Below are 25,858 nucleotides of genomic sequence, written 5' to 3' on the forward strand. Positions count from 1 at the left end.
TTGCAAACACTTTAAACAAATAAGATGCTTTTTAACAGCAGTATTCTATTTACAGTACATAGTAGCAGTTAAAATATTTCTTATAAATCTCAACTTAAACATCAATGTAATCAAATCAAATATAAAACCAAAGCTTTTTGCCACTGCCAGGGCTTTAACATTTTATCTAGTTTGTTACAGAAAAACAAGTTACCCTCAGAGTCCAGAGCCACGATCACGACATTATAACAGGCACCTTCCGAGCAACAGCAAGTTAACATGTCTAAATTGGTTCTCTTTGTTATCTGAACAGATACCAGCAGAAACATTTTCTTTTATCAGGGAGCAGCAATAAACAGTCGATGTTCATTAGCAACTCTTTGAGGACTAATATTTTTTCCAAAAAAAAAAGCAATGGTTTCACACACAAATCAACACAAACCATCTGTTGCTGCCTGTTGTGCCTGCTTTCAGTGCCTGTTTACAGTTTGGAGCAGCAGGAGTGTAGCTCATTGGCCAGCAGGAATGCACGGCGATTGTTGCCATAGGTACATCGGCTACAAGAACGTGTTCAGCACCACGATCAGCTGGGGACCAATCAGCTAATGCCGGTACTGCACTTTCATTTTTGATCTACATCTCCAGATCACTCGCATGAAAATCGGAGTCTGACAAACCAGAGTCCGAGTCAGCGATAATGCGAAAAAAGTCATCCACGGATTATTTTGCTTTGAGCATTCACTTTGGTATCTTTCCACATGCCATTTTAGAAGCTGTTTTCTCTTCGCTACTCATGCACGCTCAGGGAATCGAGGTCCAATCAACAAAGCTAACTTTCCTTATAGCAGAAGCGTATCATAAAGCACTATAACAAGAAGATCACTGATCAAGACTGAGGCTTTCAAAATAATAATAATAATAACAAAAACTGCATTAATGTGCAATAAAATAATTGTCCACATTAATTAATGCATTAATGTGATAACAACGTGTTAACTTGCACAGCCTTGTATTTTATATATATATAGTGTACAGTGATCCCTCGCTATCACTTCCTTTTAGGAAGCAGCTGCACAAAAGATAGCAACGTGAAGATAATCTTTCAGCATTTTTAGACGAGCGTCCGTATCGTCTAGGTGTGCGAACAGCCCCCCTGCTCAATCCCCCTACGTCAGGATCAGAGAAAGTCAGCGCAAGAGACAGAGAAAAGTAAGCCGGGTAGCTTCTCAGCCATCTGCCAATAGCGTCCCTTGTATGAAATCAACTGGGCAAACCAACTGAGGAAGCATGTACTAGAAATTAAAAGACCCATTGTCCGCAGAAATCCGCGAACCAGCAAAAAATCCGCGATATATATTTAAATATGCTTACATATAAAATCCGCGATGGAGTGAAGCCGCGAAAGGCGAAGCGCGATATAGCGAGGGATTACTGTATATATATATATATTTATATATAAATTATATATATATATATACATATTTTTTTACAAGAGAAATTTATTTAAACATAAAATGATAAGCTCATGCATACAAAATTAGATCATGAAAGCAAACATAACTATTGTATGTGCTTGTTATAAACGCAGCAAAGTTGAAACATTTCTGAAGCATCTGTTTAAATTAAAGAAAGCAGCATCAAAGTGCAGATTAGAGTCAGGCACAAGTATTTAAAAGAAGAGTAAAGTAACACTTTCATCAAATAAAAAAGAAATAGCAAACAGGTACAATTCTTTGCAGAAAAGCTGAAATTTTCCAGAGTCAGAAAAAGCTGAATTGGAAATGGAACAGAAAAGGAAGAAGCATTTTCCACATCACTCAAAAAGTAGATTGTCTACTGTTTTCAGGCTAAAAATAAAATTACAATCACACATAATAAACAAAATATGTAATTTATCTGTGAAAGTATGTACCTTTTAACAAAAGGAGGTTGTAAGGTCCAATAATAACTGAGATAAGGCAGTTAGCATCCAAGAGCAAATGGTTCTTTGTGCAGAAAGTTTAGTAGTCCATCCAAATAATAGTAAAAGCACTAATATGTGGTGAAAAATAACTCATTTGCTAGTACCCAGTAGCAAAAGGTTCTTTGTGTAGGAACCTCTGCAGTTAATCCAGTAAAAAGAACCACGTATCTTTGCCGTCCATGCTATTTCTTAAGCTTGCATAAACCTTAGTAGGGTCACTAAGTGCAAGCCAGGAACAAACCCTGGACAGGACGCCAGACCATCACAGGGTGAACACACACGCACACACACACACACACACACACACACACACAGGACCAATTTAGAGCAGACAGTCTATTTAATCTGCATGCCTTTGGACTGTGGGAGGAAATTGGAGCACACAGAAGAAGCTGATGCAGACACATGAAGAGCCCACAAATTCTACACAGGGAGGACTCAGGATACAACCACTGGTCTACTTGTTACGAGGCAGCAGTACTAATACTGTCTCACCATAATACCTACATAGCTTTTCTTATATGTACATTTATATTAATGAAATAGCCTCTTGTATAATTTGTAAGCTTAAGAAATTTTTAGATTAAACTAAACTTGAATAAATGGTATATACCGAGGAGTCAGCAAAAGCAATTCAGAAACCTTAAGAATTTTCAAAACTAGAAAAACATTTGGGCAATGCAAATTAGTTTTGAAAAGTCCAAAGTGTTCAATGTGAATTCATTATAATTAGAAGATGGATCTAACAAGAAGCAAATACTAAAAAGAATTAGGTGTTTAAGTTGATGCAATATTCTCAATGCCTAGCAACATGAGGAAGCAATTTTAAAAGCATAAAAAATGTGTGGTTATATTGTGGAAACTGTTACATGCAAGACCAGAGGTGTTATATTCACACTGTATAAAGCACTTATAAGACTACATGTTGAGTAATATGTCTAATTTTGTTCACCTCACTACAAAATAAAAAGAAAATATTACTAGATTGGTACTGCATAAATTAGAGCATATTCTAATCTAACAGTCAGAGGCAACTGAGGAGAGAAAACTATGTGGCACCTAATCCAGATCTTTAATTACAAAAGGCATTAATAAAGTTGTTACAGAAGAATTTTTTCAGTTAAATGCTGTCATGTACTCTAGTGCAGTGGTTCCCAAACTCAGTCCCGGGGACCCCCTGTGGCAGCAGGTTTTTATTCCAACCAGATTCACAATCGGTGATAATAATCGATAACAACTGATCTCTTTTAATTAGCTGGTCTTTTTTACTCTTCTCTTATTCTGCATTCAGAAAAAAACACAACAGTATGGTTTTTACATTTATAAGACATTTATAAATATTTCTGTTTTTTTTTTTTCTAAAGCTATAAATGCTTAACTCTCTTTTGTTGTTTTCCTATTATTTTCTCCTTTTCCAGTGTAGTTTGCTCCATTCATTTTACCCTAATAGTGACAATTAACAACCAGCACAGCAGACAACCCTGGATGATGAAAGCAGGAACAACTTCAGTGTCAGACTCGCTAATTAATAAATAATCAATTAAATAACCAGAACACCTGGAAAAGCAGAATGAAAATTAGGTTGAAAATACTGTTAACAACTTAAAGAAAAATACATATTCGCCCTATAACTGCTGATTACATTTTAAACAACAAACAAACTATATTTTCAAACAAAACCCTGTAGCCACAGTTGGTCCCCAGGATTAAATTTGGGAATGACTGCTCTAGTGGGACTTAAGGTACATTTAAGAATGAACCAAAATCATGGAGTTGAAGTGGAAACAATAACAAATATTTAAAAGAATCCGAGATACTTCGACAACTTAACTATTGGCTATTAGCGTGATGAACTGAATCCTCTCCTCTTGTTTCCATCACAGTTTGTATATTTTTACAGCCAGATCAGTCAAAAGTAGCAAAATGTTCAAGTATCTGACATTCTTATGCAAGAATTTGCCTTGTTTGAAGATTTTGCCATCAAATACACGGGATACGTATCCATGAAAAATGACAACATTGGTGTCTAGGGATGCCACTTATTACTGTACTTTCTTATGGAGCACTTAAGAAGATTTTAGAAGTCCATTAATTTCTTTTCTAATATTCCATCACCTAATCTGGCACTGCTGGGCTGACGTAGGGACTAAACATGAGTGGAACAACAATTACAGAACACACAAACACACATACACACTCACTAACTGCTATTTCAATTCAAAATCGCTAAACAAGCACACCACATAAATGTATGTCTGAAATTTGATGCACCATTCACCTTAATTATTAATTAGGCAACCTCCTAAATATAGCATTCAACAAGATTAACTGGGTATATGGCTCCCTTAACATGTAATGTATTGATGCTTTATTTTAAAGTGATTTTCCTTAAATTGGTGTTAGAGCAGGGGTGTCAAACTCCAGTCCTGGAGGGCCGCAGTGGCTGCAGGTTTTCATTCTTACCATCTTCTGACCAGTTTTTGCTGCTAATTATTTCTTACTAGTCATTTAGCCCATTACAATAACGGGTGCTAGAACAGTAGTGCATAAACATTAGTAGGAACAGTCTATATTAAATGGCAAGGGACTTTGACCTCATTCTTTTTGTTGGTCGTATTTTTCTTTTTTTCAGCCTTTCTTTTGTTGATGTTTACTTGCTGAGCTGACCGTTCTTCGTGGGCTGCCGCTGTGTATTGTGTGTCTTGTACGGCTCTATTCAATAAGGGCGCGCACAAAAAGGCAACCTCAATTGAGCGCGGCGAATAAAGGCGTTCATAGATAATTTAGTTCAAATGGCTCTGGAATATGTGAAGAGCAACAGGTGCAGATCTTTATTTACGCGCGCCTTTATTCGCTGCGCCCAATTGAGGTCGTCCTTTTGAGGCTCGCGTTTTTGTGCGCGCCCTTATTGAAGGATACAGTCTTGTACGTCCGCTGGCTTGTACGTCTGTAATATACGTCCGTACATCCGTAATATACCTTTAATTTTCTCTGGCGGTAATACAGGCGTGCGCGTCAGTAATATGCCTTTAATCTCCTCTGACAGTAATACTGGCTTGTATGTGGCTGTAATATGCGCCACTGTATTGTGTACCTTTAATTTCCTCTCGCAGTAATACTGGTTTGTATTTCCGTAAAACGCCTCTAACTTTCTCTGACAGTAATATCGCGCATCACACCGTGCCCCGCGCATGCGCACTTCACCAGAAGACACCCACACACGGACACCTGGACGCACATAGGGATTTTATATATATAGATAATTACCTTGACTCAGGCGCCTTAGTTGTTTCTTTTTCCTTAATTAGCAGCCAAACAATAAAGAGACACAAAACAAGTCACCGCATGACCAGTTTATTAGTGCCCATCACACACTATCTGAAAATAAAGAAAGGTGAAGGTCTCAGTAAGATTGATCTCTCAAGTCACCAAAACATTTTGACAATGTTCTTAGAAAAAATAGAAAACAGTTTTGAAAATGTGTGCTGTGGCAGAATGAGAGCAGCAACAAGCCATGGAATTAAATAACGGGTTTAATTAACAGCAAGAATTGGCTTCTCATTAAGAAATTGGTTGGAGTTTGAAGCCCCAGTTTAGCTGGTCATCTATTAGCTCGTTTCACATCTCATTTTTGTTTGGCTGTCATTTAATGAAGAAAAGAATCGATTCAGAGGGTTGAATCCTTCTAACAGGGAATATTAATTAAAATGATGGGGAAAAAAAAGTTAATTAGCAGTGAAAACTGGTCACTGATTAGGAAAAGAAATAGAATGAAAACCTTTAGCTGCTGTGGCCCTCCAGGACCGAAGTTTGATACCCCTGTGTTAGAGTAAAGCAGGCATATGAAACTCATTGTGTATTATAGCATATTGTTTACATGTTCATTGCTTCTTTTACCTCTTCCTTAAAGGACATTACTTGCACTGGGCTGCCATGTTGGAATGGCAGATGAGAAGGCAGAAGAGAATCTGAAGAAAACAAAACTTCCAAAAACGTGAGTTACAAGGTTTTGAACAAAAATTGTTTGGAGACATTCATGACAAATCTTTGTTACATCAAATTTACAGGCCTGTAAAAATAAAACCCCTTCATATTAATATATTGATAATAAACAATAATGTGCATGTTAGCATCTAATAGATCTATGTTAACTACAAAATTAAGTATTTGTAATGCAGCAGTGCTAACAGTGTGCCATCTTGGCTGTTATAATAAGTCCATAAAATGTTGACATACATTGGCATCTGTCATTGGAAATGTTATTTTATTTGGTTGAATAAGGAATGGCATATGCAAATGAAGTAAAATTTATAGACAAGAGTCAATGTGTACAGTTATAGTATATAAAAAATTGTAATAGGCCATTTGACCACCCCACTGCCTGTTACTGAGATACTCAAAATCCCAATTGTGACCCCAATTCCTCCCCCCCCCCCAACACACTCACGAGCCTCTATAACTTTCTCCGGAACCCACAAATTTACTATAATAAATAAAGGTCCACCACCCAGAAAGATTGAAAACCACTAATGTAGATAATAGATGGGCCACTTGCCTTTCAGCCAGCAATGACAAAAATGCACACATTTACCACCATACAAAAGTAGTTTTTGTCTTACCTTAAAAATTATACAAATATATCCTGGCAATGCTGGCTAGCAGTGTAAATACAGTGCATCCGGAAAGTATTCACAGCGCATCACTTTTTCCACATTTTGTTATGTTACAGCCTTATTCCAAAATGGATTAAATTAATTTTTTTCCTCAGAATTCTGCACACAACACCCCATAATGACAACGTGAAAAAAGTTTACTTGAGGTTTTTGCACGTTGTTTACTTGAGGTTTTTGCACGTTGAGCTGATATTAAAGTCTATATGTAGACCTGTCATGGTATAACAAGTGTCAGGTATAAGCTTCAATTATAGGCCAAAGCATTTTCAAATCCAAAATGAATCATGGCGCAACTTCACATTAACATCAAAACAGTTCATATCGGTGAAGCGCTCACACCCAGTAGGTTTTCTTATATATGCATGGCTGAAGACCCGACATTGAAAGACCTAAAAATTTTAAATGACTGACGCAATGTATACTGTTGAGGAAAACATAATCTGTAGAATGTAGCTACTAAAGTTGGCATAAAAACAAGCTATTTTGACAGAAGCTAATGAAGAAGTATAAGAATTAATGATCATTATTAACATCACTTAAAAACAGACAACGTGAAGATAAGTATGAAGAAGGCAAAGGTACAGTGAAACTGTTTAATGCAAAACAGTCATGAAGCAGGTCATGTGTAGCTAAACCTGAGTATAGTAGGTGACAAAGCTGAACATAGTGGAATTGCTTATTCCAGAGGAAGATGTGAGGATGAGATTAAGTCCAGTACACTGTGACCTTAATTTGTTCAGCAAGAAAATAAATGAAATTTTAAAAATATAAACAAAAAGCTCAGAAAAGTTAATAACCCACTATTAAAAAGCTAACCGTTATATTGTATGAAGCCATAGACATAAAGAGAGGAAGAATCAGATGACAAGAACGTAAGATGAATTAGTACAAGTCAGAGAATGAAGACAAAGAATAAAGAAACAATGCAGATTATTTTTGTGAGGAGAATGTCTTTCAAAAGTAGGACTTTAAGGACATCCAACAAGATATATATATATGAGAATATATTACAGTATGTAATGAGCCATCAAGAAAGAGAACTGAATAAGTGTAAGCTTTAAGCTCACCTTTGGTCAGGATGGTGTGGATGATACCACACTAATTTAGCAAGCTGTTGCTGTTGCTTTTGGCAAAATGAAAAGAAACTCCTGTTTTATTAAATCATTTTGAGAATGTATTGTTAGAACAAGACAGGAAAATTAAAGTGTTTTGGTGCACCTTAAGGCTAACCGCATAAAATTAAACAATCAAGAAAAATTAAATAAAGCATGTGGTAAAAACGCTGCTGAGTCGTTCTGACTTTACAATCAGGCAGACTGCCCAAGATGGTGTTTCTTCTGGTTAAGATGGATTCTAGGAGGAAGAGGCTGGTTCAGGTGGTTGTACCTATAAAGTGATATCATGAATGAAAAGGTGTTGATCATCCATTCTGCAGAAGGTGGAGAAAAGAGATTGTGATTAGACAGCACCACCTCATGTCTGGGTGGAATATTACAATCACTCGAGCCCTGAAGCTGTTCACCAAGCGCACACCTGTGACAGTATAAACAGCATCTATTTTAATTATGAAATACTGGAGAAGAGCAAGCAGTCACCCAGTCCCTGCCATTAGTAGGAATTTCCCTACCCCAGGAACTTTGTTTTCAGGAACCAATGAGTTCCTGTACCATTTAAGCCCTGGGCTACTTGTGGTGCTTGGCATCTTTTGTGTTTTATGTTCTCGCTGTTCAAGAAGAACTGTAACCTTTTTGCAAAATATATGATGGGCAAAGAAAGATATATGACGTGCAAAGAAGAGTGATGCTGGGGGACCTGTAGCCTTAATTGCTTTGATATGCTCTGGACTTCATGGGAGGGATTTCTGCTTTGATGTGGTACATGGCACAACATATCCAGGAATATGCTTATGAAGAGTGATGGTGGTGTGAAGTTCTGCGTGATTGAGAGTTCACAGGGGACTCACCCACCTTACTGCATTAGAATGATCACAGTTTCATGGGGAGATTATTGCTTTGATGTTGTTCATTCAATCGTGTACTAGGGAGGTAACTGCGAAGAGTAACGCTATCCACCAAAAACTTCCCAAAGTCTTAACTACTAACAGATTGTAAGATTTGTAAGATTGTAAGATTGTGCCAGTGCTTGTAATCAACCTATCAGCACAATTCATTGCCTGAGCCTGTCCTCTTCCATATCTATACCAATGACCAGCCTGTGTTCACGAACATTAGGAGGTTCATTTATGCAGATGATCTCTGCTTAGCCTCCCACTCTGTTTCCTTCCAAGTTATCCAAAAGAGACTTACCAATGCCCTCAACAACCTCTCAGAGTATTACACTAAATGGTTCCTTAATGCCAACCCAGGGAAGACACAGGTCTGTACCTTTCATCTTAACAATAGACAAGCAAACAAAACTCTAGAGATCAGGTGGAATAACGAAGTACTGAAGAACACCAAACCTCCTGTTTACTTAGGCATCACTCTGGACAGGACACTGTCTTTTAAAGAACATATTTTTAAACTCAAAAAGAAGATATGCAGCAGGAATAATCTCCTTAGCAAATTGGCAAACACATCCTGGGGAGCAGACCCTAAGACCCTGCGATCAACGGCCATGGCACTCTGTTATTCAACAGCAGAGTACTGCGCACCAGTGTGGGCTAGGTCAACCCATGCCAACAAGGTTGACCATGAGCTAAATAGTGCATGCCGAATCATCACCAGCACATTGCGAACAGTGTGCCTTCCTACTTTATACATGCTGGCCGGGATCGCACCTCCCCATATACGACGAGAAAGTAGTTCAAGAGTAGAAAGGTTCAAGCAAATGATGGACTCCAGACACCCAGTTCACCATCACCAGGAGGTAAATCGCAGACTATCTTCTTGTCTGAATTTCGCCATAGTGTAACCCCTTAACCCAAAGCAGTCAAATATAGGCTCGAGAGATGGTGAGAGACTGACTGTAGTCCTCCCAATGAAGCTCTTCCTACACCTCAAGAGCATTTACCCAATGGAACATCCCTCTCTAGGAAAGACTGGGTCACGCTTAACCGAGCTAGGTCAAAGGTGGGCAAAACAAGGGACAACCTATTTAGATGGGGCCTCACAACAAGAACTGAATGTCCCCGTGGTGAGCCAACCCAAACAATGGACCACATTCTCAATGAATGTACCCGAGGTCCTACATGTACAGATGAAGATCTTAAGGATGCTAATGACGCCGCTCTTACCTGGATACGGCAGTGACGTGATAAGATATGATGATGATTGCCCGAGCCCCCCCATGATTCCTTTTTACTGTTTAACAAAAAAACACATACTCTGGAGTAGGAGCTAAAAAAAGTACCAGGAACTACAAATGGTCCAAGTTCCTGTTTTGGGAATGCTGCAAAAGGTCCTGTGATTCTAAAATGTTCCTGAAAAAAGTTCCTGAGGTGGGAAAGCGCCCATTGATAGCAATAGAGTTCAGCAAATCCTATTGGACACTCATTGTGGAGAACTTTGAACATTCATTGCTTGGGTAGGTATCTTTCCAGGTCATTTAAAAAAATATTTGCAAGCTGTCTATTTTTGGATTTATGGCAGTCATGCATTTAACAACCTATGTTTGCAAAATAAATGCAGAATGAAATGCAGTCTGGAATGTAACCTTTCCCACCTCAGGATGCAAGATATGTTTCAAAGGATAGTGTACATAAAGAATTTCTACATCAGTAATTGAGTCTTTGTATATTTATTAGTTTACAAATAAACTAATGAAAAGTATGTAATTTGTTTCACAAAACAGCGAAAGTTCTATTTGGAAAAATCCATTATTTTCTTTTATGAAGATCCCAGGGTACTAAATGAATTTTTTTCAGCGTGCAGAAATGGTCTTGTGAATTATATTTTTTCTCTGTTATGATGCATCTGATAAAATATCAGTTGTGTTCTTCCATACAAAGGTATACAATGAGCAATGGATATAAACCTGCCCCGCTTGATCTGTCCCATGTAAAGCTGACTCCAGCACAGAACACGCTTGTTGATCGGCTTGCTGAGAACAGTCACAATGTTTGGGCCCGAGACCGTGTTCGCCAGGGCTGGACCTATAGTATTGTACAGGTAAGCCGTTAAATAAGGTTGTTTTTAGAAAAATGTAAAATTGTTTTTTTGTGTGACATAAAGGGAGAAAACAAAAACATTTTAGAATTCACAATTTGTAGTGTATGGAGTTTACAGTTGATATTCTAATGTGCAGCACCATAGTGCCATACAATCAGTTTTTCACAGGTATTGAATCAAAAGATAAAATGTATAGCTGATAGTTTCTTTTTTGTGAAGTTTTCATGTTCTGTCTGTTTATGGAGAGAAACTGCAAGTACTCATACTTTCTGGACACGCTGTCATTTTTATTTATTGCCATTTTACTGAGCATTTTGAATATCTTTATTGTAACTTTATTGACCAGATGTCATTCAGTTTACTATGTGCTTATTTCCAGGATATCCTGAACAAGCGCAACCCACGTTTGGTTCCTTACAATCTTCTTGATGAGCGCACCAAGAAAACAAACAGGGACAGCTTGTGTGAAGCTGTCCGTACTCTGATTGGCTATGGTTATAATATTGAGCCACCAGACCAGGAGTCCAGTAAGTGCTAGTTTATAAAAGCTATTGAGAAGCAAACTGAGTCACATGTATATGCAGATGGCACAATAACACAGAAGCAGTTTCACCTTTGTCTTTGCTAAATCCAGTTTCCCATTTAGTTACTAGTGGTGTTTACCACTTATCTTGAAAACGTGCTTAGAGTGTGATTATGGTCGTAGACTAAGGCCAGATTTATACTTCACATGACGCAACGCATGCTGCAGCAGACGCTCCTGCTACTCAAGCATTGTACTGTTTATACTTGCATGCGTACTTTACGTAAATCTGGAGGGATCCACCAGGTGGCAGTGTAGAGATATTATCACGGGAAGAACAGGTTCGGCTTCGCTGTGTTGTAAATTGCCTGGAACACCCATTAAACTCTGATGACACCTTACCGCAATATCTCTGAAAAGGATGTTTAATGATTAAATCCATCAGTCCAGGGATTTGTCCATTTCAGCTAGTATTGGGCACGAGGCAGAAACAATCTCTGGACGAAGCATCAGCTCATCGCAAGGTGAATACAAGCACTCACATACATTAGCGTCATTTTAGTGTCACCAAATCTGCATATTTTTGGAAGGAAGCAGGAGCACACTGTGGAAACCCAGCAGGAAAACATGTAAACTCCAGGCAGGGAATACCAGGGACGCGACTCCCTGCAAGACAGCAGCCCTAGAAAAAAAGACGGCACAGAAGACGGTATGTGAGACTTTTAAAATGTATCGTGTCATTACGATCTGGAATATGCGACGCTTGAATATAAAAGCACCACGAATGCATCTGTATGTCGGCATTTTGCTTCACCACTTCGAACCATTCATCAAACATCGAAGCGCGCACACCGATCTTGTAGGATCTACAAAGCGGCTTTCTGTCACACGTAGATAGTAACTAGAGACTCTGACATCACATTCCAACTTTTAGCACACTGCTCCCCCCGACTTTTTGCTGGTACTGCAACTCACACACGCACTTCGTTAATTTCTGAGGACCTGCTCAGAGGACGCAACAAATGAACGCTGGGAATGTGTGGCAGCCATGATGCGGGCGCATACGCGTTCTGAGCGTGAAGTATAACTGAGCCCTTACACAATAGTGTGATATGTTTGTACAGCTTTGTATATACCTCATTTACAGAAATAACATGGCAGGTGGAACACATGATTGAACAAAAAAGTATGCGACAGATTATTCTGTAGTGTTTTCCATAAACTCTCTTTTGTGTGTGCTCAACTATATAATTGGTGTGTACTATTTTTCTGTCACCATCTCCTATAGTCTGAGCAGTTCAGTTGAAATTCTTTACTAGAATGATTGTAAAATTTCACCAAAATTAGTGTTCAACAAAGTCTGTTAACCATTGTTAAGGACCTATGTTTTAATGGCATCCACCAGATGCTGTAGCAAACAAAGAATCCTAAGCTATAAAAGAGGCCAAAAAGAATCCATCCATCCATCCTCTTCCGCTTATCCGAGGTCGGGTTGCGGGGGCAGCAGGTTGAGCAGAGATGCCCAGACTTCCCTCTCCCCGGCCACTTCTTCTAGCTCTTCTGGGAGAATCCCAAGGCGTTCCCAGGCCAGCCGAGAGATATAGTCCCTCCAGCGTGTCCTGGGTCTTCCCCGGGGCCTCCTCCCGGTTGGACGTGCCCGGAACACCTCACCAGGGAGGCGTCCAGGAGGCATCCTGATCAGATGCCCGAGCCACCTCATCTGACTCCTCTCGATGTGGTGGAGCAGCGGCTCTACTCTGAGCCCCTCCCGGATGACTGAGCTTCTCACCCTATGTTTAAGGGAGAGCCCAGACACCCTGCGGAGGAAACTCATTTCAGCCGCTTGTATTCGCGATCTCGTTCTTTCGGTCACTACCCATAGCTCATGACAATAGGTGAGGGTAGGAACATAGATCGACTGGTAAATTGAGAGCTTCGCCTTATGGCTCAGCTCCTTTTCACCACGACAGACCGATGCAGAGCCTGCATCACTGCGGACGCCGCACCGACTGTCGATCTCACACTCCATTCTTCCCTCACTTGTGAACAAGACCCCGAGATACTTGAACTCCTCCACTTGGAGCAGGATCTCGCTCCCAACCCTGAGAGGGCACTCCACCCTTTTCCGGCTGAGGACCATGGTCTCAGATTTGGAGGTGCTGATTCTCATCCCAGCCGCTTCACACTCAGCTGCGAACCGATCCAGAGAGAGCTGAAGATCACAGCCTGATGAAGCAAACAGGACAACATCATCTGCAAAAAGCAGTGACCTTTAAGAAGGCCAAAAAGAATAAAAAAGGAAATAAAAAGGGAATAAAAAGCTTCTTAAGGATAGCAGTTTTTATTTCTTCAAACAAATGTATACTCTTCAGGCATGTATGTTTATTCTAAGTGTTGAATTTATTTTGTTCAAAATGAGAATTTCTCTTTGAGATTTATTATATAATTAAGTCTTGTAAAGTTTAGTAGATTTTGACTGTCCTACCAAAATGATTGCAAGTATTGCCATTGTCACAAATGTTTTAATGTTGTTTTGTAACTAACAGTTAATTAATATGTCTCGAAAGGCATTTGCTAGAATTCTCAACAACAGATGAAACTAAATATGAAGGAATGTGGTATTACAGTATATATACATTTCAGAGTTCTGTGCTTTGTGAGTAGAGTTGTTCACTTAATATTTCATTCTATTGAACATTAATTCAATGGACTCAAAAATGATTATGTATATGCTTTCAGTTGGCCACACCTCAGGAACAACTCGTGCAGACAAAGTTAGAGTTTTCCGTGCTGAGAAATCATATGCTGTGAAGTCAGGAAAGTGGTACTTTGAGTTTGAAGCTATGACCACAGGGGAGATGCGAGTTGGCTGGGCTCGGCCAAATGTTCGTGCTGATGTGGAACTCGGAGGGGATGATCTTGCCTATGTTTTCAATGGCTGCAAAGTAAGAAATAAGTCTTGTTTATTAGACAATATAGCTAAGAATTATTCAAGTAAGCTTTGATAAACAGATGGTCTGCCCTCTTTGGTAAAGTTGTTTATATTTTTATGTATCATCATATTATCAGTAACTGTAGAACATTACAGATAGTGAGTAATATATTCAACAATCTTCAATAAACACCCCACTTCATTTAAATATTGATCCTTTTTTCTATTAAGGTCTTATTCATTTGTATTTGAACCTTACAATCTTACCCTGTTCATGGTCTTAGTGGGCTAGGTGCCGTTTTTGTACTAAATATTTTTCCTGTCTGCACAATTCTGCTGTGGTACTTTTATTGTCCATTGGTAGAGTACCCATATCCAACCATCTTGAAAAGGTTTGACAAAATATCTCATACTAACTGAAAGAAAGTTAATATTTTTTATGTAGAAAATTGTATTTGTTCCTGATGATGCAGTTAACTACTGTAAAATTAGATGAATAGGGTATAGTTAGTTTACTATGGAACTTCATTTTCATCAGAAGCATTTCAGGGCATAATTACACATGTTTTAGTTTATTATGGTAATCTGTAAACTTATCATGTAATCCTTAAGCATTAAGTTTTACTATCATAATTTATGTTTGCCCAAAATATAACTTTATTTGAACTCTGGTTGATAAACTTACCTGTGTTATGTTCTGTCTCTTGCACTCTTTTGCTTTCCAGTGGTATTTCCACGTTGCTTCCATTGTCTTATGAGAAGTCATTTTTTAAAGTAAGCATATAAATGGGAGGCTTCTTTCAGTCACTCAGCTGTTGGAGATTTTCTTTATTCTTGTAAATTCCCTTTGTACTGAAATCTTGCTTTATTATCTCAATTTAGATTCAATATTCACACAACAAATTCAGAATTTACCTGTTCATTGGATTTACTTGGTTTTGGTAGTGAGGCTGAAATGAAGAAAGCTCCTTGCAAAAAAGAAGTATTGATCTGATATTGTTGATGTTTCTGATGTTTTTGGAATGTTATTTACATTTAAACAGTCATCTTTAAAGTTAGCCTATGGCATCATAAAGATGTGATGTAATGCATGAGATAGATTGGATATTATTTGTATCCAGGAGGAAATTTGGCTTTTTACAGAAGCACTTTAAATAGATAGATAGATAGATAGATAGATAGATAGATAGATAGATAGATAGATAGATAGATAGATAGATAGATAGATAGATAGATAGATAGATAGATAGATAGATAGATACAGGTGCTGGTCATAAAATTAGAATATCATGACAAAGTTGATTTATTTCAGTAATTCCATTCAAAAAGTGAAACTTGTATATTAGATTCATTCATTACACACAGACTGATGTATTTCAAATGTTTATTTCTTTTAATGTTGATGATTATAACTGACAACTAATGAAAGTCCCAAATTCAGTATCTCGGAAAATTAGAATATCAATTAAGACCAATGCAAACAAAGGATTTGTAGAAATGTTGGCCAACTGAAAGGTATGAACATGAAAAGTATGAGCATGTACAGCACTCAATATTTAGCTGGGGCTCCTTTGGCCTGGATTACTGCAGCAATGCGGCGTGGCATGGAGTCGATCAGTCTGTGGCACTGCTCAGGTGTTATGAGAGCCCATGTTGCTCTGATAGTGGCCTTCACCTCTTCTGAATTGTTGGGTCTGGCGTATTGCATCTTCCTCTTCACAATACCCCATAGATTTTCTATGGGGTTAAGGTCAGGCGAGTTTGCTGGCCAATCAAGAACAGGGATACCATGGTCCTTAAACCAGGTACTGGTAGCTTTGGCACTGTGTGCAGGTGCCAGGTCCTGTTGGAAAATGAAATCTGCATCTCCATAAAGTTCGTTAGCAGCAGGAAGCATGAAGTGCTCTAAATGTGAATTTCCCATTGGGATTAATAAAGTATCTATCTATCTATCTATCTATCTATCTATCTATCTATCTATCTATCTATCTATCTATCTATCTATCTATCTATCTATCTATCTATCTATCTATCTATCTATCTATCTATCTATCTATCTATCTATCTATCTAAAACTTCCTGGTAGACGGCTGCGTTGACCTTGGACCTCAGAAAACACAATGGACCAACACCAGCAGATGACATGGCACCCCAAACCATCACTGACTGTGGAAACGTTACACTGGACCTCACGCAACGTGGATTCTGTGCCTCTCCTCTCTTTCTCCAGACTCTGGGACCTTGATTTCCAAAGGAAATGCAAAATTTACTTTCATCAGAGAACAAAAACTTTGGACCACTCAGCAGCAGTCCAAAGGCGAGACGCTTCTGACGCTGTCTCTTGTTCAAAAGTGGCTTGACACAAGGAATGTGACAGCTGAAACCCATGTCTTGCATACGTCTGTGCCTGGTGGTTCTTGAAGCACTGACTCCAGCTGCAGTCCACTCTTTGTGAATCTCCCCCACATTTTTGAATGGGTTTTGTTTCACAATCCTCTCCAGGGTGCGGTTATCCCTATTGCTTGTACACTTTTTTCTACCACATCTTGTCCTTCCCTTCGCCTCTCTATTAATGTGCTTGGACACAGATCTCTGTGAACAGCCAGCCTCTTTAGCAATGACCTTTTGTGTCTTGCCCTCCTTGTGCAAGGTGTCAATGGTCGTCTTTTGGACAACTGTCAAGTCAGCAGTCTTCCCCATGATTGTGTAGCCTACAGAACTAGGCTGAGAGACCATTTAAAGGCTTTTGCAGGTGTTTTGAGTTAATTAGCTGATTAGAGTGTGGCACCAGGTGTCTTCAATATTGAACCTTTTCACAATATTCTAATTTTCCGAGATACTGAATTTGGGACTTTCATTAGTTGTCAGTTATAATCATCAAAATTAAAAGAAATAAACACTTGAAATACATCAGTCTGTGTGTAATGAATGAATCTAATATACAAGTTTCACTTTTTGAATGGAATTACTGAAATAAATCAACTTTGTCATGAAATTCTAATTTTATGACCAGCACCTGTAGATAGACTATAGTTTGAAACATACAATGTCATATTTTTGCTAATGTACTGCATTTTAAAAAAACAGTAATTTAAATGATGCGTTTTTATTTTTTTTACGTTTTTTTAAATAAGCAAACAAGCCTCTTTTTTTTCTGGAAGCAGAAGCTTTAAAGCTTAGTTTTCATGCACTTCTTGGATTATAATATCAGAGTTTGGATTTAAGTTTTTTTCATTGAAGCTGAATGAATTGCCTGGAAGAACAACTCTGATGTACAACACTTTCTTAATTACTTGCTGTTAAAGATGTCAAGACTTGGGGTTAACCTTTGTGCTTTACAGAGCCAGATGTTTGTGTTTCTGCTCAACTACCCTATTAATGGCATTTGCACATTTTTACAATGTGCATGTTTTGTCACCCCTCAATACCCCAAAGATGTGGGTGTGTTTATGTCTACCAGTGTGTCCTGTGATGTCCTATCATTAGGTCCTGTGTTGGTGTCTGCCTTGCACTTATAGTTTTGAGGATAAGCACTAGCCTCCAAAAACCCTGAACAAGATAAGATGGTTATACTCAGTTTTTTTTCATTTACATTTATGTTATGTGGACATTTAAAATCTACTGAGGCAGGGGTGTCCAAACATTTTTCACTGGGGGCCGCATACAGAGAAGTATACGAAGGGCTGGGCCACCCACTAGAGGTGAAATATATTGCCTCACCTCCTGTGTATTTAGTAAAATCAATCAAATATACAGTTGTGTGAAAAACTATTTGCCCCCTTCCTGATTTCTTATTCTTTTGCATGTTTGTCACACAAAATGTTTCTGATCATCAAACACATTTAACCATTAGTCAAATATAACACAAGTAAACACAAAATGCAGTTTTTAAATGATGGTATTTATTATTTAGGGAGAAAAAAAATCCAAACCTACATGGCCCTGAGTGAAAAAGTAATTGCCCCCTTGTTAAAAAATAACCTAACTGTGGTGTATCACACCTGAGTTCAATTTCCGTAGCCACCCCCAGGCCTGATTACTGCCACACCTGTTTCAATCAAGAAATCACTTAAATAGGAGCTGCCTGACGCAGAGAAGTAGACCAAAAGCACCTCAAAAGCTAGACATCATGCCAAGATCCAAAGAAATTCAGGAACAAATGAGAACAGAAGTAATTGAGATCTATCAGTCTGGTAAAGGTTATAAAGCCATTTCTAAAGCTTTGGGACTCCAGCGAACCACAGTGAGAGCCATTATCCACAAATGGAAAAAACATGGAACAGTGGTGAACCTTCCCAGGAGTGGCCGACCGACCAAAATTTCCACAAATGGAAAAAACATGGAACAGTGGTGAACCTTCCCAGGAGTGGCCGGCCGACCAAAATTACCCCAAGAGCGCAGAGACGACTCATCCGAGAGGTCACAAAAGACCCCAGGACAACGTCTAAAGAACTGCAGGCCTCACTTGCCTCAATTAAGGTCAGTGTTCACGACTCCACCATAAGAAAGAGATAGGGCAAAAACGGCCTGCATGGCAGATTTCCAAGACGCAAACCACTGTTAAGCAAAAAGAACATTAGGGCTCGTCTCAATTTTGCTAAGAAACATCTCAATGATTGCCAAGACTTTTGGGAAAATACCTTGTGGACTGATGAGTCAAAAGTTGAACTTTTTGGAAGGCAAATGTCCCGTTACATCTGGCGTAAAAGGAACACAGCATTTCAGACAAAGAACATCATACCAACAGTAAAATATGGTGGTGGTAGTGTGATGGTCTGGGGTTGTTTTGCTGCTTCAGGACCTGGAAGGCTTGCTGTGATAGATGGAACCATGAATTCTACTGTCTACCAAAAAATCCTGAAGGAGAATGTCCGGCCATCTGTTCGTCAACTCAAGCTGAAGCGATCTTGGGTGCTGCAACAGGACAATGACCCAAAACACACCAGCAAATCCACCTCTGAATGGCTGAAGAAAAACAAAATGAAGACTTTGGAGTGGCCTAGTCAAAGTCCTGACCTGAATCCAATTGAGATGCTATGGCATGACCTTAAAAAGGCGGTTCATGCTAGAAAACCCTCAAATAAAGCTGAATTACAACAATTTTGCAACGATGAGTGGGCCAAAATTCCTCCAGAGCGCTGTGAAAGACTCATTGCAAGTTATCGCAAACGCTTGATTGCAGTTATTGCTGCTAAGGGTGGCCCAACCAGTTATTAGGTTCAGGGGGCAATTACTTTTTCACACAGGGCCATGTAGGTTTGGATTTTTTTTTCTCCCTAAATAATAAAAACCACCATTTACAAACTGCATTTTGTGTTTACTTGTGTTATATTTGACTAATGGTTAAATGTGTTTGATGATCAGAAACATTTTGTGTGACAAACATGCAAAAGAATAAGAAATCAGGAAGGGGGCAAATAGTTTTTCACACCACTGTAGGTAAATTGTGCTTCATAATTGAATATGCTTAAAGAAAAAAACAGCATCACAGCTCTCCATTAATGGGTTTTCATTTATTGTATTACAAAGTGCTCTCATCACATGCAATTGGGTAAAAATCAAAAGCACAAGCTTTATCTGACACTTGATGTTTTAAATTACCTGACAAATCTTCAATTCGTCGCACAACTGCGTTTCTAGCCAAGTGAACGTTGTTGAATTCCTGCATTTCCTCCGGGCACATTATTCCTGCGACTTTAGTGAGGCACTATTTTATGAAGTAACCATCTGAGAAAGGTGCCGTGAATTGCATTACCTCATAACTGTCCAATGTGGCATTTTCTTGTGTTTTGTTAGCACAGAAAAAAAATCCTGTTGTTGAACTAGCAGACTAGCTGCCATTTGCTTAACTTTCTGTTCTCGCTCGGCACCAGTGTAGGACGTGTGGGTCTGATGCTTGGTGTCGTAGTGTCGACACACATAGTTTCATTGCAAATCAAATAGACACACTTGCCTTTGACTTCTAGTAAAATATATACATTTTTCCACTGTGTCTGAAATTTTCTGCACTCACTTGCTATTGTGCATTTCTTTGGTTCAGCCATTTTTGGTCACCCGTAGCAAAATTGGTCTTTGGTTACACTTGTTTGTGAAGACGCTGCCTTGATCAAAACAGTAGCTCCACCTTGTGTTAAACCTAAGTTTCGTGTGTGGGCCATATCTTAATACATAATTCGCCAGTCTCCTCACTCACTCACTCACTCACTCACTCACTCACTCACTCACTCACTCACTCACTCACTCACTCACTCACTCACTCACTCACTCACTCACTCACTCACTCACTCACTCACTCACTCACTCACTCACGTCTGTCCGAAGCCGAATGCGCAGTCGCCTTCTGCGCACGTCGCCTTCAGCGCATGTCTGAAGCCGAATGCGCAGTTGCCTTCTGCGCAGCTGCCCTAAAAACCTTACGAGACCGACATCGCGGCAGGTGGCAGATTTACGGTCGCGAAAATTCAAAGAGAAAGGCGACTTCGACCGACATCCAACCCCAACATCGCGGGAGGCGGCGGATTTACGGCCGCAAAAATTCAAAGAGAAAGGCGACTTCGATTAAAGCTCTAGAGGCCTGAAAGGCGATTTCGACTACAGCTCAAGGCCTAATTACACATTCATTCAATACACCTATATCAGGTTTGTAGTGCTTATACTTATTACTATTCCAGTCGTGCCCATTTCATCTTACATTGTCGAAATGGGCTCTTTGTCTAGTTTCATTATATTTTTCAAATTTGCTGCGGGCCAATTAAAAGTAAACTGCGGGCCATAGTTTGGACACCCCTGTACTAAGGTGATAGGTGACTATTGAAGAGATGGTAAAATTTTAGTATGATTTCATAAAGATTTGTTAGTTTTGTCAATTCCTGCTTTCTAATTTGCATTACATATGAATAATTTTATTTAATCATTTGAAAAAGAAAGTACTACTTTATTTGTGATTAACATGTTTTGACAGCAGCAGAATGTGAAAATAGCACGTTTGGCTCACAACTTTTCTTCCACTGTGTCTTCCTTGGTGTACTATTACCAGCTCACTGCAATATGTCAATCAATTTCTCTTAGGCTCAGCGCTGGCATGTTGGCAGCGAGCCTTTTGGGCGCAACTGGCAGTCAGGAGATGTGGTCGGCTGCATGATTGACTTGACCGACATGAACATCATGTTCACACTAAATGGGGAGATGCTGATCAGTGACTCTGGTTCAGATCTGGCCTTCAAAGAAATTGAAATTGGTGATGGTATGTAAAAAAGATAAAGTTGGTCATGGTAGGTTAAACACATTAATAAAGATTTGTGTGGTCAAAACAATACAGAAAATGAATTTGAATCAATTTTGAAGCACCTAAAAATAATATTTTCAAATATTACTGTATGTATTTTTGTTTCTCAGTTTCAATAACTAAACCAGTGTGGGTTTTTCAAAGACACGTATCCATCCTATCTTATTTTATTTTGACCACATTTTAACCTCTGTTTTTGGCCTGACACTGAGTAAAGCCCTTAGTTTCTAACTTATGCCTTGGTAACAAGTATGGAGTCAGTTTGCAGAATATGAATAGTTAAAATAAAGACTAACCATGTTTATGAAAAGTGTAATTCCTGATTATATTAGGATATTAGGCTATTGCTCCAAACATGCCTTATACCGCATAGAGCAATACAGCACTTTTTTTCTCCACTTGTGGCATCTCTTCCTGCTTCCACGTCCTTTGGGTTTTGGGTAGAGTGGTATCTGATATCTCTGAAAGTCAGTTTGTCTATTAAAAGCCTGTCATATGCTTGGCACAATTCCTTGCATATTCAAAGTACTTACCTCATGTGCAGTTCAGCACTCTAAAAGCTGAAGATGAAATAGTCACAATAATGAATTTCAATCTTCCAAGTTATTGAATCTCTATTAAAACAATTTTCATTCTCCTGTGACCTTCAGATAAAGTAGGGGTTTTCTTAAAGTATTAAGTATTTACACATTCTTAATAATGCATGATCTTGGTGAAAGATGATTAGCCACTAGTGCCTTCATTCAACAATCATTGTGTGAATTATATGTAGTCTTGTACGTCAGTAAATGAAGTGTCGATGTTGCAAATCTTACTAATCTGATTTAGCTGTGTAGCCAAAGGAAGTGGAACCAGTTAGAAATCCATGAAAATTCTATCAATGACAATGGTTTTTGTAATTAGGGATGCAGTAAACTTTTTTATTCCGGAACTGAGACTGTGCTGTGGTCAACAGTAAATTAATTTGTACTTGGAGGATCTGGAGAAGGTGCTGCTTCAAGTGAGCTGGATTTGAAGAAGGCTACTATTTTAAACAATAAATCATTTAGCTACACATCAGTTTGGAAATTTTGACACTCGGATTAATAATAATAATAATAATAATACATTTTATTTATACAAGGTGCCTTTCTAAGCACTCAAGGACACCGAACAAACAATAAATGAAAAACACATTATAAACAAAACTTAAAACAAAAGATTAGACTTCAGCAGCAGTTTTTAACAATTGTGATTCCTAATTTACAAGAGTAGGCCCAACTATTTTGCTTACTCTCAGAAGATCCATCCATCCATCCATTTTCCAACCCGCTGAATCCGAACACAGGGCCACGGGGGTCTGCTGGAGCCAATCCCAGCCAACACAGGGCACAAGGCAGGGAACCAATCCCGGGCAGGGTGCCAACCCACCGCAGGACACACACAAACACAACCACACACCAAGCACACCCTAGGGCCAATTTAGAATCGCCAATCCACCTAACCTGCATATCTTTGGACTGTGGGAGGAAACCGGAGCGCCCGGAGGAAACCCACACAGACACGGGGAGAACATGCAAACTCCACGCAGGGAGGACCCGGGAATCGAACCCAGGTCCCCAGGTGTCCCAACTGCGAGGCAGCAGCGCTACCCACTGCGCCACCGTGCCGCCCCTCTCAGAAGATGACTTCCATATCTTGTCTGAAAACACAGGTATACAAGTCAACTTTTTTTACAAGCTATTTTAATGCTGAAGCAAACAACAGACAATTAAATGCAGAACAGCTTAGATCAGCATCATCTTGGACATGTTTAATGCATTCATGCGAAATAATGCATTAACTCTTTGAGGGCTGAATATTTTTTCCAATAAACTCGGTTTTCTGAAAAGCACACAGAACAATGGTTTCACACATAAATCAACATAAAACGTCTGCTGCTATGTGCTGTGGCTGATGTTGGCGTATGTTCGGCATTTCCAGCAGCAGAGGCTGCACAGGGGGGCACCTCGATGGTCAGCAGGAATGCACAGTGAGCCGGCTGCCTGGCTGTCTTTGCACAGCAGGTGGGTGGAGCGGAGGCAAACACAGTGTGACACAATATGGTTTGTACCTCTTGTCATCATAAGTGGTGGTCCTGCCAGGCAAATGCTGCTGTAGGGGCATCAGCTACACGAAAGTGTTCAGCACCACGATCAGCTGGGGACAGATCAGATGATGCCAGTACCTCACTTTCGTTTTCGATATCCATCTATAGATCTCTTGCATCAATTTCAGAGTCTGACAAGTCAGAGTCCTATTCAACGAAATTACGTAAAAGGTCCACTGAGTATTTTGCTTTGCTCATTCGCTTTGGTCGATGCCATTTTAGAGGTTGTTTACTCTTCACTACTCATGCACGAGTAGGGAATCGAGGTTAAATCAGCAAAGCTACGTAACTTTTCTTCTAGCAAAGAGAGTCGAACTAAAACGTAAGGGTGGCTTTTTTTGCAGTTTACAGCTGATTACTGTCCTCTACACCTGAATTTTGACAAAAGTCGACATCAGCCCTGAAAGAGTTAATTCATTCTTTTTCCAGACTCATTTCACTTTTTCCTGTGTAGGGATAGACAAAATACAAAAGTGTTTATTTTTTTAAAAACCTATCCCTTGCTTTATACACATACATACCCCACCTCATCAATCCGGCACCCCCACATCCACCTACCTTCCCCTCCTTATTTGCTGTATATTGACTTGGATTCCTGTAAATCTAATCATTTTCCTCTGATGATGATTCCTGACTGGAGTCAAAAGCTTAGAAATAAAAAACTATTTTAAGATATGTGATTCATTTTCTCCCTTTGTGGATTTCCAGTTACAAATATGCAAACCACATTACAGACCTTCCCTTCTACTGTATACAGTAGGCAATCTGGACGCCGTATAGCGCCCGACCCGGCACAGACTGACGCAGAGGCACGTACAAAATGAACACAGGCTTTATTATTCTTCAACTGTGGGACATGTCTTCCCCGTGCCACACAGCCCAACACAGTCCCAAAGCACAATTACAACACCACCAAAACACTCTTCTCCTTTACCACCACTCCTCCTCCTCCTCCTCCTCCCGACTCTGGCCCTCGAGTCGTGGTGGCTGGCCCTTTTTATAGCCCACCCGGAAGCGTTCCAGGTGCTTGACCACCTGGTCCTAATTGCACTTCCGGGTGGGGCTGAAGATTCGTCCAGCCGGGCTGTTGACTCCATGCAGCTCCCCCTAGCAGCCATCCGAGCTCCCAACCAGGCTGTGGAAGACTCCATCTCCCATGGAGCCATGCGAAAGGTTGGGGGATCACCGTCCGCCAGGGAGGCTGCCACCAAGTGTCCCAGGGGCGGTATTGAGCTGCCCATGGTTGCTCCCCCGGAACAGATGGAGCAGGGGCATCACTGCCGGGCATAGGACCCGGCTGTCCATCACAGTATATAACAGCTCCAATAGGGTTTGGCGGAAATCCCTATTTATTTGATAGTAAATTGGTCAGGTGTGCTAAGACATAGCCAGTGTTCCCAAAGACACAGTATATAAAGATGACCTAAATTTTGACAATTCTGTTGAGCCTGATAGATTCCTTATAATGTGGAGTGAAGTGGGAGTGGCAGCGGGAGCAGAGGTAAGCACAGTTAGCTGGGAGGTCACAGATCTTCATCTGGGTCAACAGCTTCAGAACTGTTGTGGAAGCAGACAGGTATGTGAGTTCTGTGGTGTCTTCTACAGTTCTCTCCTATAAGATGCTTTTTATAGTTCCGTTACTGCAAGCATGTGTGAACAATCATGCAATTGACATGATATATAGGTACAGTAAATATATAAATGCATAAAATAACTGTTTATTTTGAAATTCAGGAAACAGCAGGTCAGGCCTGTCATTTACTGTATATTTGCAGCTACAAATCTTGCATAGCATGGTGACGCAGTAGTTAGAACTATGGCCTCACACACAGATACTGTACAACATCCTGGACTTGAATCTCATGCCCAGTCACTGTCTATGTGACGTTTGCTCATTCTGTCTCTGCTTTGTCTTAGTTTTGCCTCCCTCATCCACAACACATGCATTTTAGGCTTATTGGTGATTCTGAATTGGTTGTGTGTGGTAGGCAGTGCACGTGAGTGTGTACTCTACAATGGCATGACACCTTGTTCAGAATTATTCCTGCCATGCACCTCATGACACAAAGTTAGACTCCTCCTTCTTGTAAACCTGAACTGGCATAAATTTGTTTGAGAATGATAGGTTAGTTTCTGTTCAAATTGGCTCTTGCACTGTGTATTCCTTTTTTATTTATTATAGTGACAAGTTATTAACAAAAAGACAAATGAGTTTCTTTACAATCATAGTACTTGCGGCCTTGTATGAAAGATTATCCATTTTAAG

General features: G+C 39.6%; 1 protein-coding gene across 10 annotated transcripts in view; it reads left to right on the forward strand.

Annotated features, from left to right (window-relative positions):
• Window positions 1-25,858, forward strand: part of LOC114647909 (ryanodine receptor 1-like) — a 387,179-nt gene that overhangs the window by 112,840 nt on the left and 248,481 nt on the right. For all 10 annotated transcript variants that reach the window (XM_051932424.1, XM_051932426.1, XM_051932430.1 and 7 more), the window contains 5 exons: window positions 5,853-5,936; window positions 10,565-10,724; window positions 11,104-11,251; window positions 13,987-14,192; window positions 21,248-21,422. In XM_051932424.1, the coding sequence (XP_051788384.1) occupies window positions 5,853-5,936; window positions 10,565-10,724; window positions 11,104-11,251; window positions 13,987-14,192; window positions 21,248-21,422 (773 nt within the window). The remainder of the gene's footprint in view (window positions 1-5,852; window positions 5,937-10,564; window positions 10,725-11,103; window positions 11,252-13,986; window positions 14,193-21,247; window positions 21,423-25,858) is intronic.

The sequence above is a fragment of the Erpetoichthys calabaricus genome, chromosome 1, assembly GCF_900747795.2.
Source record: "Erpetoichthys calabaricus chromosome 1, fErpCal1.3, whole genome shotgun sequence".
NCBI lineage: Eukaryota > Metazoa > Chordata > Cladistia > Polypteriformes > Polypteridae > Erpetoichthys > Erpetoichthys calabaricus.